Source organism: Petaurus breviceps, unplaced genomic scaffold, assembly GCF_028583685.1.
Source record: "Petaurus breviceps papuanus isolate PSGF00001 unplaced genomic scaffold, PetGlider_PUasm1.0 229, whole genome shotgun sequence".
In the NCBI taxonomy this organism is placed as follows: domain Eukaryota; kingdom Metazoa; phylum Chordata; class Mammalia; order Diprotodontia; family Petauridae; genus Petaurus; species Petaurus breviceps.
Window position 1 is genome coordinate 19,200,880 of NW_027185903.1, and position 22,846 is coordinate 19,223,725.

A 22,846-nucleotide genomic window follows, 5' to 3' on the forward strand; every position below is an offset into this window, starting at 1 on the left:
TTCTTTTCTCACTCCAATCCCAGTACTATACCCACTGTGCTATCTAGTTGCTTAAAAGCCAAACAGAGAACTCAGCTGATGGGACACAAAGGCAAAACCTCAAAGACCAGGTTCATCAAAGTTGAATCAGTACTCACAGAGCATGGTTAATCTTTAACCTTTAACCTTTAAGTCAACCTTTAACCAGTGAATTGCTTTAAGGTTTCTAACATTATCCTACCTGTCCAGGACTGGGCAGGTCTTACAGGAAACACACTTACAGGAAACACAAGGTTAGGGGAAATGACAATGGGAGGATAGTCACCCATTGTGTTATGTTAATTTCCAGGGTACCTTTGCCTTAGTGTGAGGGGATCAGGGCTTATCTTCACCTTCATCGTTTCCTTCTGTAGACCAGGGTTCTAGTTCTAAGCTAGGAAATAACTTGCTTTTTTTTGGTTACCAAATGCTTTTTAAAAAATTAAAAAGAGGCACACCAGTATCAGGTCAGTGTTCATTGCTTTCTTTTTCAGGGCTACTGGCTAACTGATATATCTGCCCTTGTGGATAATATATCTCTCATCTTTTTTATTAGGAAATTGAAGAGAACTTGGCAGCAAATTGAAATCTGATTCTTAGCTCAAAAATACACAGGGACTCAAGATATCCATGGAGTTATCATTTGTGCTTTTATTAAAAGTCTTCTCTTTACATTATATCCACCCAGTGAGTGATTTCACTAAGTGGAAGTGGGCTCTGTTGAATTCTCTAATCTAGTCTGGATAGGGGGCGGCTAGGTGACTTGCCCAAAGTCACACGGGTAGTGTGTCAAGTGTCTGAGGTCAGATTTGAACTCAGGTCTTCCTGACTCCAAGGCCGGTGCTCTATTCAATCTCTTCCTCTCTACTGGTGCATTCTCTTCTTTCTACAAACATGCCCATGTCTCCCCTATCCTGACAAAACCCTCATCAATCCTTCTATCTCCACTATCTTCCTATATCTCTTCTGCCCTTTGTGGCTAAACTCCTTGAAAAGGCCACCAACAATAGGTACTTCCACTTTCTCTCTTCCTGTTCTCTTTTTAGCCCCTTAAAATGTCTTCCAATCCTATCATTCCACTGAAACTGCTCTCTGCAAAATTAGGAATGCTCTTAGTTGCCAAATCCAATGGTCTTTCTCAGTCTTCATTCTCCTTGATTTCTCTGCAGCCTTTGACATTATTGATTACCCTCTACCCCTTGATACTCTCTTCTTTCTAGGTTTTCAGGATACTACTCCATCCTGGCTCCTTTCCTATGTATCTGATGGTTCCTTCTGTCTCCTTTATTGAATCCTGATCCATATCACACTCTCTAACCATGGGAGCCCCTCAAGATTCTTTCATGGATGATCTTCTCTTCTCCCTCTACCCTATTTAACTTGATGATCTCATCAGCTCCCACGAATTTAATCGTGATTTCCTTCTGTTGATTCTCAAATCTACCTATCTTGCCCCAACCATTATTCTGATCTCCGATCTTGCATTTCCACCTTTCAGACATCGAGTTGGATGTCCAGTACACATCTTAAACTCAACATGTCTAAAACCTAATTCATTATATTTCTCCCTAAACTCTTCCCCCCATCTTTTTAACTTTCCTATTAATACTTCGGAGGGCAACACTATCCTCCCAGTCTTTTAAGGGAGGCAGAGGCATCCTTAACTCTTCACTGTCTTTAACTGGCCACATCTAATCTGTTACCAAGGCCTGTCAATTCCACCTCTGTAACAGCTCCTGGATATGTCCCCTTCTCTTCTCTGATACCTCCACCACCTTGGTGCACATTATACCTGGGTCTGCCTGCCTCAAGTCTCTCTGCACTCTAATGTATCCTCCACTCATCCACTGAAATGATTTTCCTAAAGCATAAGTCTGACCATGTCACTCCCTTACTCACTAAACCCCAGTGGCTCTCTATCACTTTTAGGATGAAAATATGTGTAAAATCTGCTTGATATGCAAAGCCCTTCATAACTTAGCCCCTACTTTTCCAGTCTTCTTACACCTTACTCCCTAACACATATTCTGATTCAGTGACCCTGGCCTCCTGGCTATTCCATGAACAAGACACTTAATCTCTCAGCTCCAGGCCTTTTCTCTGGTTGTTCCTCATCCTGGAATACTCTCTCTTCTCATCTCTGCCTATTGACTTCTCTGGTTTGCTTTAAATCCCAACTAAAATCCCATCTTCTGCAAGAAGGCTTTCCCAACTCTTCTTAATTCTAGTTCTTTCTCTGTCTTATTTCCTTTTTATCTTGTATATAGTCTATTTGTACATATTTGTTTGCTTGTTTTATCCTTTGTAAACTGTTGAGGGCCAGGACTGTCTTTTGCTACTTTTGGTATCTTTAGTATTTAGCATAGTGTATTATATATACTAGGCATTTAATAAATGTTAATTGATTGATTGAAGTAGCATAGGCAGAATTTGAAACCAGGCCCTCTAATTTCATACCCAGTGTTTATTTTTTATTTTGTTTTGTTTTTCCACTGCAGGTCTAGTAATATCCAGACTTGGGTCACTTCCCACTTATTTAATAAGTACAGATCTCTGAAGATTTGCTTCATCCAGCTAATTCTTGTAGTTAACAAGAGGTAACCATAAATGTTCTCAAAGACTGTCTAGCTCCGCAATTTAGTAACCCCCCTAATCTGGCAAGTATATCTATTCTAATTCTATCACCTTCACCTAGGATCAGAATCTAACTGCCTTCAATGTCTGTCTGAAGTCACCCCTGGCAGGCACAGGGGACAACAATCAGAGAGAATTTTGCTCTAGAATAGGAGAGTCTTCTCTTATGGAAGTAAGAGGGAGAAGAGTCCCTTTAACTCCATCCAACCTAGATTCTAACACTAGCCTCTACTGGGATTTAGTGCATTCCATATATATTTCTGTGCTTAGATGGATTTATAATACTTCCCCTCCTTCCCTGATCATTTTTTTTCTGGGAGGGATAAATAAAAATAACATAAATCTCCAGTACTTCAGCTCTATCTTCTTGATTCTATGGAGGGAAAAGAAAAGAATTTAAAGAGCTGTTAGTCCTGTTAATGTTCTTTTTGAAAACACGTACTTTTACATATTAAATGTACATTCACATATTATCAATTTATCTACATCTAACCTTTAAAAGATGCGTAGAAAGCTAAAGGAGGAATTACAATATTCCACTTTGCTGTGGCTACTTAGTTTAGAAATGCTGTCTTTCTATGGTTTTGTGGTTTCCCCTTTTTTTTCTTTTTTTACTAATATGAACCCTTTATTAACTGTGAGTGTTAATGATAGGTAGGATTTGAAAGCTAGAGCTTCCTCATTTTGAAGAATATATCATTAGGTTTCATTCAAAGCTTAGACCTGAGATATTTGATAGAGTTTTAAGGTGGAGAAAATGTTTTCTTTTCAAATCTGTTTGGGGAAGTTTCTACTTTTTGAAACTACTACCTACAGATTTCTCTTATGGTTTTGATGTCTATGTACAAAAATATCACAGGAAAAAAGTCATTTTTCCAAAGAGTTATAATATAGAATTTGAATATTCTACATTCATTTTGCTCACACTGAGATTTCCTGAACTTCTAAATCTTCATACAATGAAGAAGCCCTCTTAGCATAAATTTCAATTGCACTACCAGCTTTCAGTGTGGTCAAGTAATTGTTGCTACCAGAATAGAAACTTCAGTCCCTTCACTTGCACACACTTAAAAATGAAAACTAACATATAATCAGTTCCTATCATTGCTCCCTAGTGAATAAAATTGTGGTGAGTGCTCCTCTAGCAAATTACCACTCCCCAGATCCTCTCACCATATTTTACTTTCACCACATTTCATTTTGACATCTGCCTGTGATTCAGGTAGAAGAGGAAGGAACATAGGAAAGGTAATCTTCATGCAGTTCCAAAATTAGGTAGGCTGGGAAAGCAGTGAGCAGAAAGACAGGGCAAAGAGGATTAATCTACAATCCACACAAAGCATTGGCTTTTTCATGGGGATTGACTACTCTGTCACCATAGCACCAAAAGGGATTGAACTGCTATCCCTAAGCTACAAAAGCACTGATTATTACTAGGCTAGCCCTAGTAGTCATTTGACAGGTTTGAAAATGAAAAACCATTTCTTCTATTCTCACAATGTCTCAGATACTACTATCATATTGATCTTCATCTGAGATTTGGGATTACACTATCAAAGAATTAGATATTTCTCAAAATGGGCCTTCTCTTTAATCTGTTAAACCACCAGATAATGAAAAGGTAAAAAAATAAATAAATTAACACAGGGAAAATATTATAGAATGCCATCTTCCATGCACAGGGCATTTTTTTTTATACTTGAAAGGGGCTACTTAATATTTTTATTTTATCATAATAGCAAGGCTTCATTTGGATTCCATACAACACTTCTGAGTATTAAGTTGTGGGAAAAGGTGACTTAAATGTTAAAGGGACTGGAGACTAATAAGAATGAGAATCAGTTGATGGAAGTAAGAATATTTAACTTGGGAAAAAGGAGGCTTTGGGGATTGAGGGAAAGCAGAGGGAGGTAGGATAGCTGCCTTTAACTATTTGATGGACTTTGATATGGATGAGGAATTAGACATATTCTGTTTGACCCGAAGAGGACAGAATAACAACCAGTAGGTAGAAACTGCCAGAGTTATAACTACCAATTTTTGTATTTGGGGAAGGCAAATGCCTAGACACAACACTGTTGTATATAAATTTAAGAACAACATTTTAAATAACTATCACTATACCAAATACCCCAAATCTGTAAGCTAGAGAAATTCTTTAAAAATAAAGAGACTACCATAAAAAAAATCAAAACCATGTATAAATAATATGAAGCATATATCATTCCTCTGATCCTTTTACTGGCTTTGTCTTGAAGATCCTTTCTGGGAGTCTACAGAAGATGAGATTACATCCAAATACCTTCATTCATTTAAAAAAAAAACATTCATTTTATCCACCTGTACAATAATCTACAGAGTATTAAGGATAAAATAATAATCAGATAGCAATTAGCAGCCTGTCCCAGAACTGTTTCTATGTGAATCTCATAAAAAAGAAATTATGAGTGATAATGGCAATGTTAATAATAATAATAGCTAATATTTGCTAAGTGCCAAGCACTGTGCCAAAAATTTTATAATTATTATCTCATTTGATCCTCACAACTACCCTGGGAGGTAGGTGCTATTATTATCAGATTCATTTTACAGATGAGGAAACTGAGACATACAAAAGTGAAGTGACTTGCCCATAGTCACACAGCTAGTAAGTGTCTGAAGTCTCATTTGAGCTCAGGTCTTCCTAATTTCAGGTCTGGTACTCTATCTGTTGCACAAAAATTGGAAAACAAAAAACTAAGCAATTAATATTTGGTGAATAGCTATATAAATGATAATATACTATGTCACAAATTAAAATTACAATTATATGGAATATATTCATTAATTTATTCATCAAATATTAAGCACTATGTGCAACGCATTATGCTAGGTGCTTTGGGGAATTAAAAAAAAAACAGATAGAGTCCTTGACCTCAGGGAATTTACAGTAGTCTAATAAATAGGCGCAGCTAGGTACGCTGGGCTTGGAATCAGGAAGACTCATCTTCATAAATTTAAATCAGGCTTACTAGCTGTGTGACCCTGAACAAGTCACTTAATCCCGTTTCCCTCAGTTTATCTGTAAACTGAACTGGAGAAGGAAATGGCAAACTACTTCAGTATCTTTGCCAAGTAAACTCCCAAATGGGATCATGAAGATTCAGACATGACTGAAATGAATAAACATCAACAAACAACAATAGATATGTGGGCATGTTACTTTAAGACACTGTTAAGTAGAAAAAGCTCGACATGGTCACAAGGAGGAAGAACTTTCAGCCTTGAGGCCCATGTGGCCTTCTAGGTCCTTGGGTGCAGACTTTTAACTGAGTACAAGTTTTACAAAACAAATCCTTTTATTAAGGGGATTTGTTCTATGGAGTTTGGATTTAGCCAAAGGGTAGCATTTGTCCTAGACTCTAGGTTTAGGACAAGTTGATTACAATTAAGTAAATATTTTACATAAATATATATATATATATATATATATATCCATTTACAAACATTAGAAACAATTTGCAATTAAAATTAGAAACATTAGAACCATTTATAAAGGTTAGAAAATAATTTTGAGAAACAATTTAGATTAGTCCTCATAAGATTATTTTTTTCTGTAAAATTGCTTGAATTCATAATAAAATAAATTGAGAGGTAAAATGAGGGGGAATTAACCTAGTAATTGATCCCTTGTGGAGAGGGATCAGTTATTCCTGTTATAGTTTATATAGCTCTATCTTGCAATTTTCTTTCTTTCTACAGTAATGCTGTATGTTGTTTAGTGCTAACAGAGGTAAGAATCTAGGTAACAGTTTTTAGTTTCTGACTAGTTCTGTAATAGCCCATTAGTATTTTTAAAAGTATGCATATAGCATGGGGTATATAGCACAGACAAAATAGCATAAACATATCTTATCCTTTTGTTTTTATAGATTTGACATACCTAAGGAACATCCAAGTGAAGATATCCAATAGGCATTTGGTGACATGGAGTTGGAATTTAGGAGAGGACTACATACCCCGTGTTTCCCCGATAATAAAACCTATCCCGAAAATAAGCCCTCCCCTTACTGTGTAAGATTCCTCTAAAATAAGCCCTCCCCCGAAAATAAGCCCTATTGAGATTGCTACTGTAGTGAAGGTGATCCCCTGCGCTACACGCTACATTACGGTACCCTCTGTATGCACTGTCCCCCCCCCCCTGTGAAACACACACTGCGCTCCGAGCTGCATCCAATCAGAGCTGCAGCAGTGAGCCCGTCATCCTATTCTTCCCCAGTGATTTGCTTGCTGGCGCCATTGAGGGCAGTGCCGCAGAGGAGAGCTGAGGCAGGACAACATAAAAACCCGGTATGTAAGTGGGAGTGAGGGGGCATGATGGAGGATAAAAAGGGCATGATGGAGGAAAAAAGAAGAACTCAGGGGGCATGATGGAGTGAAAAGAAGGACTGATGGTCATAATTTTATTATTCTGTCTGTTTTGACCCCCAGACATGAGTACAAAAAGGAAGAGCTATACTGTTGAGTATAAGAAAGCAATTGTAGAGGAGTCACATGGCAAGAATCTTGCAGTTTTCTGTAAAGAAAAACTTTTGGATCTTCGAATGGTCAGAAAATGGAGAGCAGATTATAATAACTTCAATCAACAGGTGGATGAGGGAAAAGGGAAAAAGCGCAGGTCTGGATCAGGTCAGCAGCCCTTATATCCTGACTTGGAGATCCTCATTGGTGAATGGATTGCTGACAGGAGAGCAAAGGCCTTGGTTGTGCGCAGGGCTGATATTCAAGCATTTGCCCTTTCAATGGCACCAGAGTTTGAAATGGTCTCAGAAGGATTCAAAGCATCACAACACTGGTTGGAGGGTTTCCTTCAACGGTATGAACTGCCCCTAAGAAGATCAACAACACTGTTTAAGCTGGAAGATGCTGAAGTTATTAAACGTGCACTTGCATTCAAGTCCTTTATTGATAGGATCGACATTTCCAGTACCAAACCTGCAATATGATTGCTATGGTTGAAACTGCAGTGTTTATGGGACAAGGATCTCAAACAACAATTCATCACAGGGGTGCAACGTCAATCTACATTCCCACCACTGGCTATGAAAGTGCACGGGTCACCTGTGTTTTGGCAATTCGTTTGGATGGAAAGAAAGCCACACCTCTAATCATCAGTAAGGGCAAGAAAGATAAGATTGAATGTGTATCTGGCATTTACGTTCTTGAAACCGAAAAAGCCTGGTGTACACAAGCCGTTATAAGAAAGTGGGTTGATTTAATGCTGCCACTTGTTATGCGAAGTAACCAAAGAGGTCTGATAGTCTGGGATTCAGCCAGCACTCACCACGCTAAAGAAATGAAGAACTTCCTTGCAGAGAGAAGAATAGATCAAGAAAATAGATCAAGATTCCTGCAGGAATGACTGCCTATCTCCAGAGCCTTGATATTGCAATAAACAAGCCATTCAAGGACCATTTGCGCATAGAAGTCAATGACTACATTGAAAATAGAATGGAAAGAAATCAGCGTGGAAACTTTGTGAAGCCCTGTCTGCAAGAAGTCGTGACTTGGGTGAAGAAGTCATGGGATAAAATTACTGACAGCTGTGTCGCCAAGGCACTACGAGCAGGTTACCTGGACAAGACATATTCATTTAAAGAGAGCTATATTGCTGGACATGACAGATTGGGTCCACTTCTTCTGAAGGAAATGGAGGTGCAAGACATCCAGGACGGAATTCAGGGTATGGACACTTATGACAATGTTGTTGAAGAAGATGACATGATCATTATTGAATAAAGGTACATTTTTTTGTTCACATTTACCTATTTATTAAAATTGCTGTCAATGTTCATTAAAATAAGCCCTCCCCTGAAAATAAGCCCTCTGGTGTTTTTCTGTCCAAAAAAATAATAATAAGACAGTGTCTTATTATTGGGGAAACACGGTATGTACATTTAGCAGTCATCTGCATAGAGATAATCATCACACTCTGGGGAGTTAAGACCACCAAGAGAGAAAATGTAGAGAGGGAAGGGCAGTTACCCCAGGACAGAGCCCTAGCATACACCTATCCTTAGGGAATGGGAAATGGATGATAATCTTGCAGAAGGGACTAAGAAGGAACTGTCACACAGGAAGGAAGAGAACCAGGAAGAAGACATGTCAAGAAAATCCAGAAAGAAAAGATTATTTTGAAGGAGGATATGGTCAATAGTATCAAATCATTGAAGTGTCAAGGATGAAAACTAAGAAAAGGTCATTCCATTCATCAATTTAAAATGATAAATTCTTTTACATGAAAAGAATAGTTTGGGGGGGCGGCTAGGTGGCAGTCAGGACGACATGAGTTCAAATCCAGCTTCAGACACTTAACACAAAAAACTAGCAGTGTGACCTTGGGCAAGTCACTTAACCCCAATTGCCCTACCTTCCTTCTTCCAAAAAGCAAAAATATAAAAGAATAGTTTGGGTGCCCTCCTACTGTTACATATTGGTCATTACCTTGAGGGAAGACATTGTTCTTTTTCTACAAGGTGAGAGTGAATCCCTTTCAATCTAACTCTAAATAAGATCATTCATCTTCATGGTTGTATAGTTCAAAAATCACAGACCATTTAGGGAGAAAAAGTGGTGGAGTTGAAATCCAGATGTTAAGAGCAATGCAGAAGAATATAGATGGTTTTTTCCTAGGATCATAGATCCATAGCAAGAAAAAAGCTTAGAGATCATCTATTTGAACTGATTTGCACATACTGTATTTATTGTCAGTATCAAAATCCATTTTGCTGACTTTAAATTTTAAATTTGTTCTCATTGAAAAAAGTGGACTTATGTATGAGGGAGCTATACTAAAAAATATCTAATAATCTTGGCTACTACATTTTATCCCTGTGGGACTTTGTGCCCCACAATATGGAAAACTGCCTGCTAAGAATTACCTTGGTCCCCTTTTCCTCACTGATGTGCATTTTCAGCTCGAGTTAAAAATATTTTCTTAAAGTGAAAGAACTGAGGGGAAAAAGTTAAAAATGTTTTCTAAATTCACAATGAACACCAAATAGTACCATTTTGTAAAAGCAAAGGTCTGGCCAAAGCTTCCAGATGTTTGACTTGTTACTGGAGAACTAAATGCTGACTTGTTACTGGAGAACTAAAGATGTATACATTGAACATTAGGAAATTTGTGTGTATTTTACAGATGAGGATAAGAATGATTTCCAATGCATTGTGTTGCAGCTGTCTATGTAGAAGACCTGAAATACAGGTTGGATATTAACAAGATAGGAATGCCAATAAAATAAGGGATATTTCCCTGCTCTAAAAAAAAGCCACTTGTTACACTTATTTTAGTATGACATCCAGATCACAAGCCTAAATTGCCTAGTTACTTTGCATTTACATTTTTTGTTTTTGCTCTGGAAGTCCTGAAAATATAATAATTTATCAAAACTTTTAGAGTTTAATGACCTCAAAATCAGGTTCCCATAACAGTACACAATGATGAAACCTGAAGGCAATAAAGTTCACTCTGCACCAAAAGCCTGGAAATGGCTGAAACATTCTTGCAGCTGTTCAGTTTTCATTTTATTGGATGTCTTCTGACATCCTTTGATCTACTTTTGAGGACAAGACAGAAATTAGTTTTACTGTTGTCTTTGTATCTTTAAACTTAGCACAGTACCTGGCATTGCACACTGAATGGAATCCTCAAACTCACTTCCTCTCCTTTGAAATGTATAAAAAGAATTGGAAGAATATTTCCCCTGGTCAAGGAGGTTTTAACCTGAGATTGGTGAACTCAGGTTTAAATACATTTAAAGTATTTTCTTTCGTAATCTGATGTATTTTATTTTATGCATTTAAAAACATTATTCTAAGAAGTGATCCATAGGCTTCAGAAAACTGCCATGACAAAAAAAAAAAAAAAGATCGGAACTCTTGCCCAAATGCAACTGATTACATTGTTATGTTGTGCTTCTGAGTCTTAAGTGACAAGTATTCTACTGGACACTACAATTGCACCCAATGTTTCTTCCAAATGACCACTCCAGCTCTCAGACGGTCACCACAGAAAGGGTGACTTGAAGAGCCCTAGGGAGCGCACACGTTTTAGCTTCTCCCAGGTACAATATGAACCTCAGTTTGAGAGGAAATCATAGCATCTTGTTCCCGTATTTTGTTCCAGATCTCCCTAGAGTTCAGGAGTCACCTGCCCCAGAAGTCAACCTCTCCCCCGGCCCATAATCCCATCCCGCCCCCCGTCTCGAGTGGGGATAGAGCTGCTGTCCCTCCCCCAGTCCCTGCAGTTCGCATCTCTGCACAAGGTAGAAAGAACCGAGCTTTGGGATGAGGATGTGGGATCCCAGGGATGGGGGCTGGGAGGAAGGTAGGCGGGCCCAGGTCTGCGCGCGCCGCCGCCGCCGCCGCGTCACCAGCGTGCCGCACGTGTCCGTGTTTACGTCCCTCGTGGAGCCGGACGACGTCAGCAGCTGAATGGTAATATTGTTGCGGTGATGAGGCAGAGTTTAGAGAGACGCGTCGGGCTGTTACTGGGCTGGGAGGGGGCTGGCCTTGGCGATCGGGGCTGACCGAGCAATCCGATCCTACCGATCATCGGACTGCATCCACTTCTAGCCTTTCCCCCCTGTTTGCTGAGGCGTCCAGACGTACGTGGGGGCCTCGGTCCCTCTGACGGGAAAGGAGCGGCGAGAAGCGGAGCGGGGGGCGGCGGCGGTCGGAGAGGAGCGAATTGCCGCAGCGCTGGCGCTTGTAAACAGATCCCATCACACGTGACCATGTGAACTACCTGCTCGGGCGACGCGTATTGTCTTTCTCGGCGGCCGGAGCCGAGCAAACGCCGCCGCCTCGCGCGCCACAAAGAGCACGGCCGAGCCCCGGGGCTGCGAGCGCCTGTGCGCGAGACCGAGCGCAAGCGCGACCCGGACTCGCCCCCCCTTCCCCCCCCCCCCCCCCCCCATCCTCCTCCCGCTCTAAGATGGCTGATGGTGGCCGGTGAGAGGGGCGGCCGGGGCCAGTGAGTTTTTCGGAGCAGGGCGGGGGAAGGGAAGGGAGCAGCGGGGGGGGGGGGGGGGGGGGGCGGCGCGGCCCCGCCGCGCCAAGTGGGACACCCAGCCATGTCGTTCGCGCTGGAGGAGACGCTGGAGTCGGACTGGGTGGCCGTTCGGCCGCACGTCTTCGAGGAGCGGGAGAAGCACAAATTCGTCTTCATCGTGGCCTGGAACGAGATCGAGGGCAAGTTTGCCATAACCTGTCACAACCGCACGGCCCAGAGGCAGAGGAGCGGCTCCCGGGAGCTGGCGGCCGCCCGAGGGGCCGCCGAGGCCGGGCCGCCGCCGGACAGCCCGGGCCCCCGGAGCGCCGGCAGCAGCCCCGTCTCGCGAGGCCGTGGGGAGCCGGCCGGCGGCCGGAGGAGCCCCAGCCTTCGGCGGAGCCCGGTCTGGGCGGAGGGTGGCGCGGCGCGGAGCGCGCACCCGCGGGGGGACGCGGGGCTCCGCGGCCCCGCGGCGCTCCGGGGTCCCGCGGCCAAAGCTGGGGACCCGGCGCGGGCCCAGGCCAGCCCGGGCAGGAAAGGTCCGGGGAAGCGGGACCTGGCCCCGGCGGAGGCGCCCGGCCCGTCGTCGGTGCGGGTGGTGAGCGCGTCCGGCGCGGCCGCCGAAGAGATCGAGGTGCTGGAGTTGGTGAAGGAGGACGAGGCGGCTCCGACGCTCTTGGAGCTGCCCGAGCCTCCCGCCGAGCTGGACTCGCCCCCCGAGGAGTGCAGCTGGGCCGGACTCTTCTCCTTCCAGGACCTGCGCGCCGTGCACCAGCAGCTGTGTTCCGTGAACTCGCAGCTGGAGCCCTGCCTGCCGCTCTTCCCCGAAGAGCCCTCGGGCATGTGGACCGTGCTGTTCGGGGGAGCCCCGGAGATGTCCGAGCAGGAGGTGGACAGCCTCTGCTACCAGCTCCAGGTCTACCTGGGCCATGCGCTGGATACCTGCGGCTGGAAAATCCTTTCCCAGGTTCTCTTCACCGAGACCGACGACCCGGAGGAGTACTACGAGAGCCTGAGCGAGCTGCGGCAGAAGGGCTACGAGGAGGTGCTGCAGCGGGCCCGGAGGCGCATCCAGGAGGTGAGGCCGAGCCCGGGGAGGGGCCGGGGGCCGACAGCCGAGCTTTGCACGTTCCTATCTTACGGGGAGGGTAGATCTGAAAGGAACGCTTAAGAAGTTTTTGACTGAATACCTATACATAAGAACTGACGTTTGTGTAGGGGTTCGCCAAATGCTTATGAATGATCATATTTTCTTCTCACAGTCACTTTTTTACGTGGGTGCTGTTGATAATCCCCCGTTTTAAGGATGAAGAAACTGAGACTTTAAGAGATTTAATGACTTGCTCAGGATCAGACAGTGTTTGAGGGGGGTGGAGGGTGGAGATTAGAGCCTGGATCTGCCTCCCCCGAACCATGATACCATACAGGATTCTGGTCTCAGGGATGGAGCTAAGAGTGCCCTGATGGAAAGAGTGCTGTCTCTGGAGACTCAAGGGCCTGAGTTCTTTACCTCTGGCAAGTCACTTAACTTCTTTGGGCCCCTGTTTCCTAAGTGGTAAAATGATACTGAAGTTATCAAGCTCTCAACTCTATCATCCTGAAAGGTTGTCAGTTTATGAAACCTAGGTGTCCTGGCTTTTTGAAGTATCTTCATAAGTCATTGGTCTCTTTGACAATTCCTGTGTAATAGGGAGCCTTTAATATGGTGTGTTAAAGCCCCAGTAGGGAAGTCTGAAATCTTAGATTCTATTCCCACTTCTGACACTGTCTAGTTTACCTAGTTTAACTCACTTAATTAGTTAATAATCATTTGTTAGGCACCCATGATTGAGGAGGTGCTGTGCCATCCCTAGCAATACAGATACAAAAAGTGAGTCTCTTCTAGGAGTTTATGTCTCTTGAAGAGGGCACAATATGCTCACGTGCCAGTTAATAATATATATAAGTGCATAAACATACACAAAGTAAATATTCAGTGGTAAGGAGAGGTTCGTTACCTGGAAGAATTGGTCTCTTTAAAGGATGTGGTACTAGAGCTGAGCTGTGAAGGGAAGTAGGAGATTCAGGGGGTAGAGAGCATTCATGGCCTGAGAGGCAGACTTTTTAAAGGCATAGAGGTGGGAGATGGAATGACATCATACTTCCTGGGCCTCAGTTAGTTTCAGTCTGTTAGGCTAAAACAATCTCTAAAGCGTTTAGACAGAATACTCCTTAAGTAAGGTTTCCTCCACCTATATATAATTCTCTATAGACCTCTAAATTGTACCAGAGGTGATAGTTACAGAGGACTGGCTTGGTGATTAGGGCTGACACCTATCTGACCATGTAGGTAGAATACAAGCTGTATTCCTTGACTTTATCTACTAAGTAACTTCCTGATAACCGGACTTCTTTCCACAAGTTGTAATAGTGTTCTGCAAGGGTGACTACACCGCATATCCATTTTCATTTTTAAACTATCTGTATTAGTCTAGGTAAATATCTGTATATATCATACCAGATAATTTGACCATATGTAAAAGAAGCAATGGATGATATTTAATACATATATGCTTTAAATATGTTTTACAAGCCTTAGGAACTTAAAATCTTTTTGAGAGGTTGGTCGGGACTCAGGTTTCAACCGTTCTCTTTTAGATTATTGAGCTCCAGTTTTTAGAAGATAATAAGTCACTAAGAAAGGATGTTGTATTCAAATTTAGGGTAAACATTTTTAAGTTTGGGAATTTTAGTGTAGATTTTTGAAACATTTTATGTCATACCAATAGTATATATTAGAAATAAATAGGAAAAAGACTTAACAAACATGTTGTAGACTGTAGGGCGTGAACATGTTCAACATCTAGCCCTTTTGTGAGATAATAGAACTTTGAATTAAATTATTTTAAATTATGAATTAACTTTTCTTCTAATGGAAAATTAAGGTAAATTCTCAAAAGAATTTGTAGTCTTTAAATCTTTACAGTTTACACACATTCATTTTTGCATTAGTACCATACAGCTTGAATAAAAAATAAGCACCTTTAAATTTTTTATTGTGCTTTGCTATTCCTAGAGGTTACTTTATTTGATTATTATTGATATACTACCTAATCTTGATATTAAGTCAGATAAGACTCATCTTCTTCTGCATAATAACACTTGTAAAATCTTTGTTTGAGTTCAGAAATCTTTAGAAAAATGTTCTCATTTATCTGTGTTTACAACATTGCTTGGGTCTGAGTGGAGCAGTTCCATGGAACTGCTTGCATCAACCTCTATTATTATAGGTGAGTCACAATTATAAGGCACTCTTTTTAGTGGCTGAATCCCTTTGGATTGGGTCTAAAACAGACATGGCATTACACTGAATTTTGTGCTGGATCACAGGCAGGCCCAGTTTGTTTATGATGGGACTCAGTGTCTTTTCATTTTTGTGTTATTCTCTTGTTACTCTATTTGGTCTTCTCTATGACTCTTTGTTGGTGGTGTTGATGTGGTAGTTGTAACTACAGGTTTTGGTTCTTTTGTTTTTTTAATACCACAAGACTGACATACTTGTTTTTTTCTTTACTTCACATCAGTATTTTACTAACTGCTTTTCTTTTAACATTTGTATTACTAATATTTAATTTGTATTTAAAAGATGTAGCTTAGCTATATAAGCTGTTAATGTTCCTTAAGACCAAGGAGAATGTTAAATTTTTATAGGAAGTAAATTTGGGTCAGAAATGAAGGTTGTCCTACATAGATAGGGGCAGTTGAAAGATATAAGTATGGGTTTTCTTTAGTTTTTTGAAGGAAAGGTGACATCCAAAAAAGTCAGTACATTTTCAGAATGGAATTTATATGCTGACTCAAATTTTATTTATTTATTTTTCTTTATGGGGATATCTAGTTTTTTTACGTTTTGAGATCCTTTAAGGGTTTTTGGTGCTATGTAAAACAAGTCTAAAATGAGTAATAGGAAGTACCAATTCATAAATTTGCTGGACATTAACTACATAAATAATACTTTAAAAACAGTTGCTTAATACTAAAGTTAAAACACATAATTAGCTGTTTCATCATGAGTTTTAACTGAAAATGTTCAGCTCCCAGAGGAATCATATAGTCTCTCAATTCTTTGAGCACATATTAGCTTGTTTCAGTGGAACCTTTTATTCTCAGTCTTATGTTTGATTCACATTTGTTAAATTTACTACTCTTGGTTTTAAAACCAAGTATGGTACATCAAATACTGTGCTTGGATGTACACTAGGTAAACAAAGTTACAAATGTAGTTATTAGCTTAGGTTTTCTTTCCTTCCTTCCTTTCCTGTTAAGTCATAGGATCATAGACTCAGAGACTATCGTAACCCAACCCCTTCATTTTATAGATGAGGAAACTAAAGTCCAGGAAGGTAAGTGTGGCCTGTAGCCACACCAGGTAGTAATTACCACTGGGAGTTTGGAACCAGGGTCTTTGGACTCTAGAGCCAGTGCTCTTCCCATTGTATCACTGTAATTTTAATCAGGCTTAATTATCCTTGAGGTGCAGTGTGAGAGCTGTTAGAGAGCTGGCTTGGAAGCCAGGAATGACTACCTGGCTTCAAGTTCCACCTCTACCCTTATTGATAGCTGGCTGAGTGACGCCTAGGGAAATAACAACCTACTTCATGCCTTCATGCTCTTGGAAATTCTGACCCTAAACTGCAGAGATAAAATGCCAGCCTGGATTAGTGGAGTAAGGTTAAGGTTCCTCATTCCTATACCACTAAAATCACTTATTTTATCCATTATTCCCCATCCCTGTTCTTAATTATTAGTAAGAATTCACAATTTTATAGCATTTTGAGATTTACTAAATGCTCTTCTCACACCTCTGGGATGTATAAGCAGGATAAATATTCTTTTCTCCATTTTATAGATAATTAAACTACTGTTCCTCAAAAGGTGCTATCACTTGCAAAAGGTTACTCAACTATTAGTAAGTGTCAGACTGGTGCTTGAACCCAAGTCTGACTCCCAAGTTCAATGCTATTTCCAAAACTTGCCACTCGTTTAGATATTTTCTGTTCTTTGTCATTGCAGTGTTCAATTTTCCCATCTATTTAAGGATTATTTGTAGACCACACCTATTATTGTTTAAAATGTTCAGTAAAATAGTTGAAGTTTAAAAAAATAAAATAGTCTATACAACTAAACTGTAAACTCAAGACCAGTGGTCTTTCCATTGTTTTGTAACCCTTTTCTCCTCCCCCATAAGTTTTCTGAATAGGACCAGATAATCCTGTGAGTACTTTAATATTAGTAAGTGTAGTAGCTATTCAATTATAAATACTTTAAAATATTTTTAGCACAGTTCTAGAGTTTGAATTTGGTATAAGCGTTTTCTTTTTATGCAAAACTTGTGCAGTAAAAGCAAACTGTTCAATAGAAACTTGAGAATCCTTTTATATTATGAATAATCATTTCAAAATAATGTTTAGTGAGTTTGGATTTTTGTATATCTAGTCTTCTTAAGACATGCCAGTCAACATGGTAGTTTCATGCTTTGGGAGTTAGGAGACTAAGACTTCTAGGATTGGTCGTATCAGTAATTAATTTTGTGACCATAACATCCTCATATCTTCACTTCAGCCGGAAGCTACTGCAGTCAACTGAACATATTGCCTAGAGCCAGGGAGACCTGAGTTCTAATCCTACCTGAGATACTTCCTCGCTATGTGAGCCTGAATAAGTCACTTAATCTCTGTTGGCCTCAGTTTCCTGAAATACAAATAATAAAAATATCTGCCTTCCAAAGTGTGTCTCAAAGATGAAATGGGTACGAACTTAGTGCAATGCCTGGCACACACAGTAGGTGCTTCCTAAAATACTTGTTCCCCCTTCCATCCCACCCTCCACCCCCCATGGCAGTACATTGTTAGCTCCTGTGGGGGAGTGTAGCCTTTTGTATCCCCAGTGCCTCAATCATACTTAGTAGATTTGCTCAATTTATATATCTGACATAATAAAAAAAATTGTTACATTGTGTTTTGAGTTTATAAAATTCAGATGAAAAGAAACCTTAGCTCAAAAGAACGGTGTTGTAGTAGAGTGAGAAGAATACCAAAATTTAGAATCAATCTATCTAGCACTGCTTCTAACTAGTTACCTTTGGTGAAGTTGGGCAAGTCACTTAACTTTTCTGCCTCATTTCTTTCATCTTTAAAAGAAAAGGGTTGGACTAGATGAGCTGATAAATATCTCTTCTAAATCTATGATCCTATGTCTTGATAGCAATTATCGAAGTATAACCAATTGAGAGTAATAGGTTTTATATTAGTTGATCAATTTGTAGCACCTAGCAGTAACGTAAATTGCATTTAAACTAAGAATGGACATTATAGGGAAAGCTTTGAATCCTGTCTGAGGGTTTTTCCCAAATGGAAATGTTTATGTATTTTGCTAGATGTTGAATAAATATTTGAAAAAAAAATGGTACCACTAAAATAAATTATTAGAACACATCTGAAACTGGTGTTTTGGGCATGGACTGTGGGGACTTCCTAAAGTCACACAGTGTGTTAGTGACAGAACCTTTGTACTATACAGCAGTGTTTTCTCCCACTCTGTAATTAAAATAATATTTGTGTACAAAACAACTTCTCCAGTCTTACATATCTAGTCAAACATATTTCAGGTTGTTACTCAACTGAAAAGAAGATGAATAAATGCTATGTTAGCGTCTTGATAAAAGTCAAAAATTGAAATGCCTGATTAAAGCAAAAAGTGAAGAAAAAAGCAGACTTGTTCTCTGGTCCCAAGTACTACACAAAAATGGGGTAATGAGGAAGGGAACGAGCCTGTTGTGTACCAGACACTGCCTACTCTCTATGCCAGGCAATATGCTAAATGCAAACTTCACCAGTATTATCTTATTTTTTAGTGCATGTTTCTTTATTGTTGGAACAAAAAGCCTGAATTTCATTTTTGATTTGTCATTAGGGATAGTTTTTGTTCAGTGATTGTATTCAGAGTTGATTTAGCTTCTTCCCAAAAAAAAATTGCAAGTGGAACTTTAAGGCAAAAATTAGGTAATCTAAAATTTTTTCAGATGTTCCTTTGTATAGTATCTCATTGACCATTTATGAAAATTTTTAGAGGAAGGGAATCAATTTCATACTATCTATGTTATTTCATAGTTTTAAACCAGTTTCCCTACGCACATTTTTTATTACAAAGAAGACAGGTTTTTTTTTTTTTCATTCCTCAACTAATTTCTCTATTGTCAACAAACTCAGGAATTGGGCATATTCAGCATAATGCAAAGATAAGAAAAGGTGCACCTTCGCCGTACTGTTTATTGAGTATTACTGCTTTAGTTCTGATGTTCCCTAACTTTTGACATCGATGATATTTGTTATAATTTTAAAGTGTGGTTAGGGGAATATTGCCGATGAGTAATGACAACACAGAATTGCAGATAGTTACCATAATTCTGAGCAGAGGACAGAGAAGGAAACTCACCCTTCACCAAGAAGTCTAGGATTTTATGGTCCATTGGGGGTGGGGCCGAGGCTGGGTTCTTCTTCTGTTTCTATTTAAATTGTCCCTAAATAATACTTTTCGTTTCTGTGGTGTTTTAAGTGTTACACAATACTTTAATAAATATATTGGTTCTTTACAACAGCTTACTGAAAAGGAAAGTCTCAAGAGTCATAAGTGGCAGAACTAGGATCTAGAACCATGTCCTCTAACTCCAAATCTATTGTTCTTTCCATGCTGTTATGCTGTCTTTCACAGCTGTATATCAGCATACTATGACAATTTTGTAAAATAAACTAAAAAGATGAAATAACAAAGGTGTTAGTTAATAGAGAAGTACCAAGTACAATATGCAAAGTTTCTTCTGACTTGGAGATATTTTATTATAACCCAGAAATTTGATCTTGAAAGAGCTGAGTTTAAGTAAGTCTGGTTGCCAGTTCAGTGTTATTTGGTTTGAATTTAGGACAAGATGCTGTTTTCACAGTCCGTATAAGAGCAGATTTTGCTTTCTACATTTTGTACAGAGGTCTAGACTTCTAGATAGTGGTAGAAGTGTCCAAATCTCTCTAGTCACCATACTGCTGGCATTTAATGGAATCTGAGCTTGAAGTAATGCTTTAATGTTTCATTTCCTGAATGCAGAGGACACTAGAATAGTGATGATACTTAGCTTAGTTTTTCATTCAGTTAACTGCACCTTAGATGCCTGCATTTCCTTATCAATTTCCATACTTAGTATCATGGTTCACTCAATTGTTGGCCAGTTATTTAGTATCATAATTTTAAATTAAATTATCTTCAACTAGCAAGCATTTTCTTCTCCTTCCTACCACCCCCCCCCCAAAAAAAAAAAAAACCAAACACATACCAAAACAAAAACTTGTAACTGTGTAGGCAAGCAAAACAAATTCACATATTGGCCATGTCTAAAAATGTGTGTTATTCTGTAAATTTAGTCCATTACTTCACTGATAAGAGGTTGATAGTATTCTTTATCATTGGTCCTTTGGAATCATGGTTGATCATTCTATTGATGAGACTTCTTCAGACATCTAAATTTATTCATTTTTATGGTATTGTTATAGTTTAAGTTATTCTTTTGGTTCTGCTTATTTTATTCTGCATTAATTCGTAATGTTTTCCCAGGTTTCTCTGAATATCTCCCTTGAATCTTACAACACAATAGTATCATATTCCATAATTTGTTGAGCTGTTCATTGTCTAGTTGACAGACACACATTTACCAGTTCTTGGCCACCGCAAAAAGAGCTGCTATAAATAGTTTTTGTACATATAGGACCTTTTTCTCATTCTTAGTCTCTTTGGGACATAGTGGTTTTGCTGAGTCAAAGGTATGAACAATTTAGTAACTTTAGGGGTATAGTTACTTAGGATTATTTTTGAAAAATGGATATTTGGCTACTAAAGTTCTTCAGATAGCTTTTTTTATATCCTTCTCTCCAGGTCATTCTTTTGTCTTCCTTACAAACCTAGATTCTAGTAACATTTGCTGTTTGTCTTTTTAGAATGAGAATCAACAACACCTTTGTCCAGTATAATCATTGACAGCTTGAAAAGTGTTAACAAGAGTCCTTTTCCTTGGCAATATAGATCACAGATGGTTGATTGTATCTTTTTTTTTAAGCTTCAAACAACTGTTGGTTGCCTCATATCAGACCATTGTAATTACAGGAAGTCTAATTTGAATGCCTCCTTATCTAATTGGGACATTTAAAGATTTAAGTCAGAATTCATATTCCTTTCTTATAGGAATTATTGAAATGAAAACTTCCTATTGTTTCTCAGTGGAAAAAACAAACTTTGTACCTACTCTTAAATATTTCACAGTATTTAGCATTTCTGTGAATTATTAAACTTGTCATTGTTTGAAACATTATGTTTCTTAGGGCACATGATTGACAAAACTAAGTGGGTTGATCTGAAAGATATTATAACTTTTAAAAATTGTCATTTTAAAAGATTCCAACTCATTTTAGAGAAATAATTAGCAGATTGTGTGTTCTGATCATGTGGAATTCTGGTATTTTTTCCTGCCTTGTTTATTTCATCATTCTCATGTTCCCCTTTTTCCCTTATCAACTATTAATGCTGAATTCTCTTTTTCTACCCATTTATCTCCCTATTTCAGATACTTTGCTAAAAGCATACATTATCACTCTCTAGGTCTTTCCTTTCCCTGGTTTGAGAGGGAAAAATTAAGAGATGATTTATTTCCCTGTCTCCTTACTTGGGAATTCTCACCTGACTATTGCCCTTCCTTCCTTTATGTACATAGGTACTGTAGACTGTGGGGCATCTGTAGTTGCTATGTTAAAAAAAAGTTTGAAAAGCAACTAGTATAGGGAATAAGAATAGAAAAGGACATTGAAAAGGAGATGAAAGCCTGCTTTTAAAGTACCAATGTTATTTAATTTTGAAAACTGCTTGAGAACAGGTAGCCTTCTTGTAAACAAGCAATTATGTGACAATTACAGAGAAATCTTTTTAGAAGAGAACTTATTTTCAAAGAGTTTTTAATAAACTTCAGTAATAGTATCATGTATATTTCTTAATCATGTTCTACTACATATTTTGAGCTCACTGGTTGTAGCCAAAATTTAAACTAAGGTCCTTTAATTTTTTTTTGTGGGAATAATAGGTTTTTTGGTTGCGTTTCTGAATTATTTGTTTTCCAATTCTCCTGAATCTCAAGAGACTAATTCACAGTCCATGGTGATTCTGCCTTTTTTGTTCAGTGGCATACAAGCATTTAAGACAAAATATCCCTGGCAGATGTGTTCCAGTTGCCTCAGTCCCATGGATTAAGGATTTTGAAAAGAAAAGGTAATTTTAGAGCTGAAAAGAGGGACTTTGAGTATCACCTATCCAACTCTCATCCTGTAGATAAGGAAACTGAGAACCAGGGAAATAAAATTTAGACTTGCTTAAGGTCATGCAATGAAGTAGTAGCAAAGCTAATATTTAGAACCAGGATTTTCTTATTGCTAGTCCAAATTATACAATTTACTCCTCAGAGCCTAGCTATATCAGCTATTTCAAGCCAGTGTTTTAAAGGGACTGGAAGAGAGAGTCAGCTCCATATTTGTGTGTTTGGCAAATTTAGGGATAAGAATTGGAGACAGTCTTTTACCAATACTGGCCTGAAATTAATTCTATCAGTCAGTGTTTGGAGAATTTGATTACATGTACAATTACGGCTTTCCTCTTTAAAAATCTGGATGAAATCATTAGGGAGAATTTCTTGTGTGGGGTTTTTTTTTGGAGACTTTAGTTTAAAATTGGATAGTCTATATTAAGCCAAAATAGCAGAGAACAATTGTGTTTAATTAATTAAAAAAAAATTCTAACCTTGGCATCTATGGGGGGTGGGGTGGAGATAAGGTATTGGAATAACTTGCCATTAAGTTGTTGTTTGTTTAGGGTCATATTAAAATTAATTTATATTAAGTAGTTTCATGTAGTAGAAAGAAACATTAACAAAAATAAACTTTCTTTATATTCAACTTTGCTGTTTGCTATCTGTGTGAATGACGCTGGGCCTTTTCAGGGCTTTAGTTTCCTCAGGTCCTTCCTTGCTCTAAATCATGTGATTCTAGTTATTGTAATTTCTATGTGATCTATGACTATTCCCCTAGTATGCATTAA

General features: G+C 39.2%; 1 protein-coding gene across 2 annotated transcripts in view; it reads left to right on the top strand.

Annotated features, from left to right (window-relative positions):
- Positions 1 to 11,734: 11,734 nt before the first annotated feature.
- JMY (junction mediating and regulatory protein, p53 cofactor) overlaps positions 11,735 to 22,846 on the top strand; it is a 113,797-nt gene continuing 102,685 nt past the window's right edge. For both annotated transcript variants that reach the window (XM_069096316.1, XM_069096315.1), the window contains exon 1: positions 11,735 to 12,764. In XM_069096316.1, the coding sequence (XP_068952417.1) occupies positions 11,769 to 12,764 (996 nt within the window). In that variant the 5' untranslated portion in view covers positions 11,735 to 11,768. The remainder of the gene's footprint in view (positions 12,765 to 22,846) is intronic.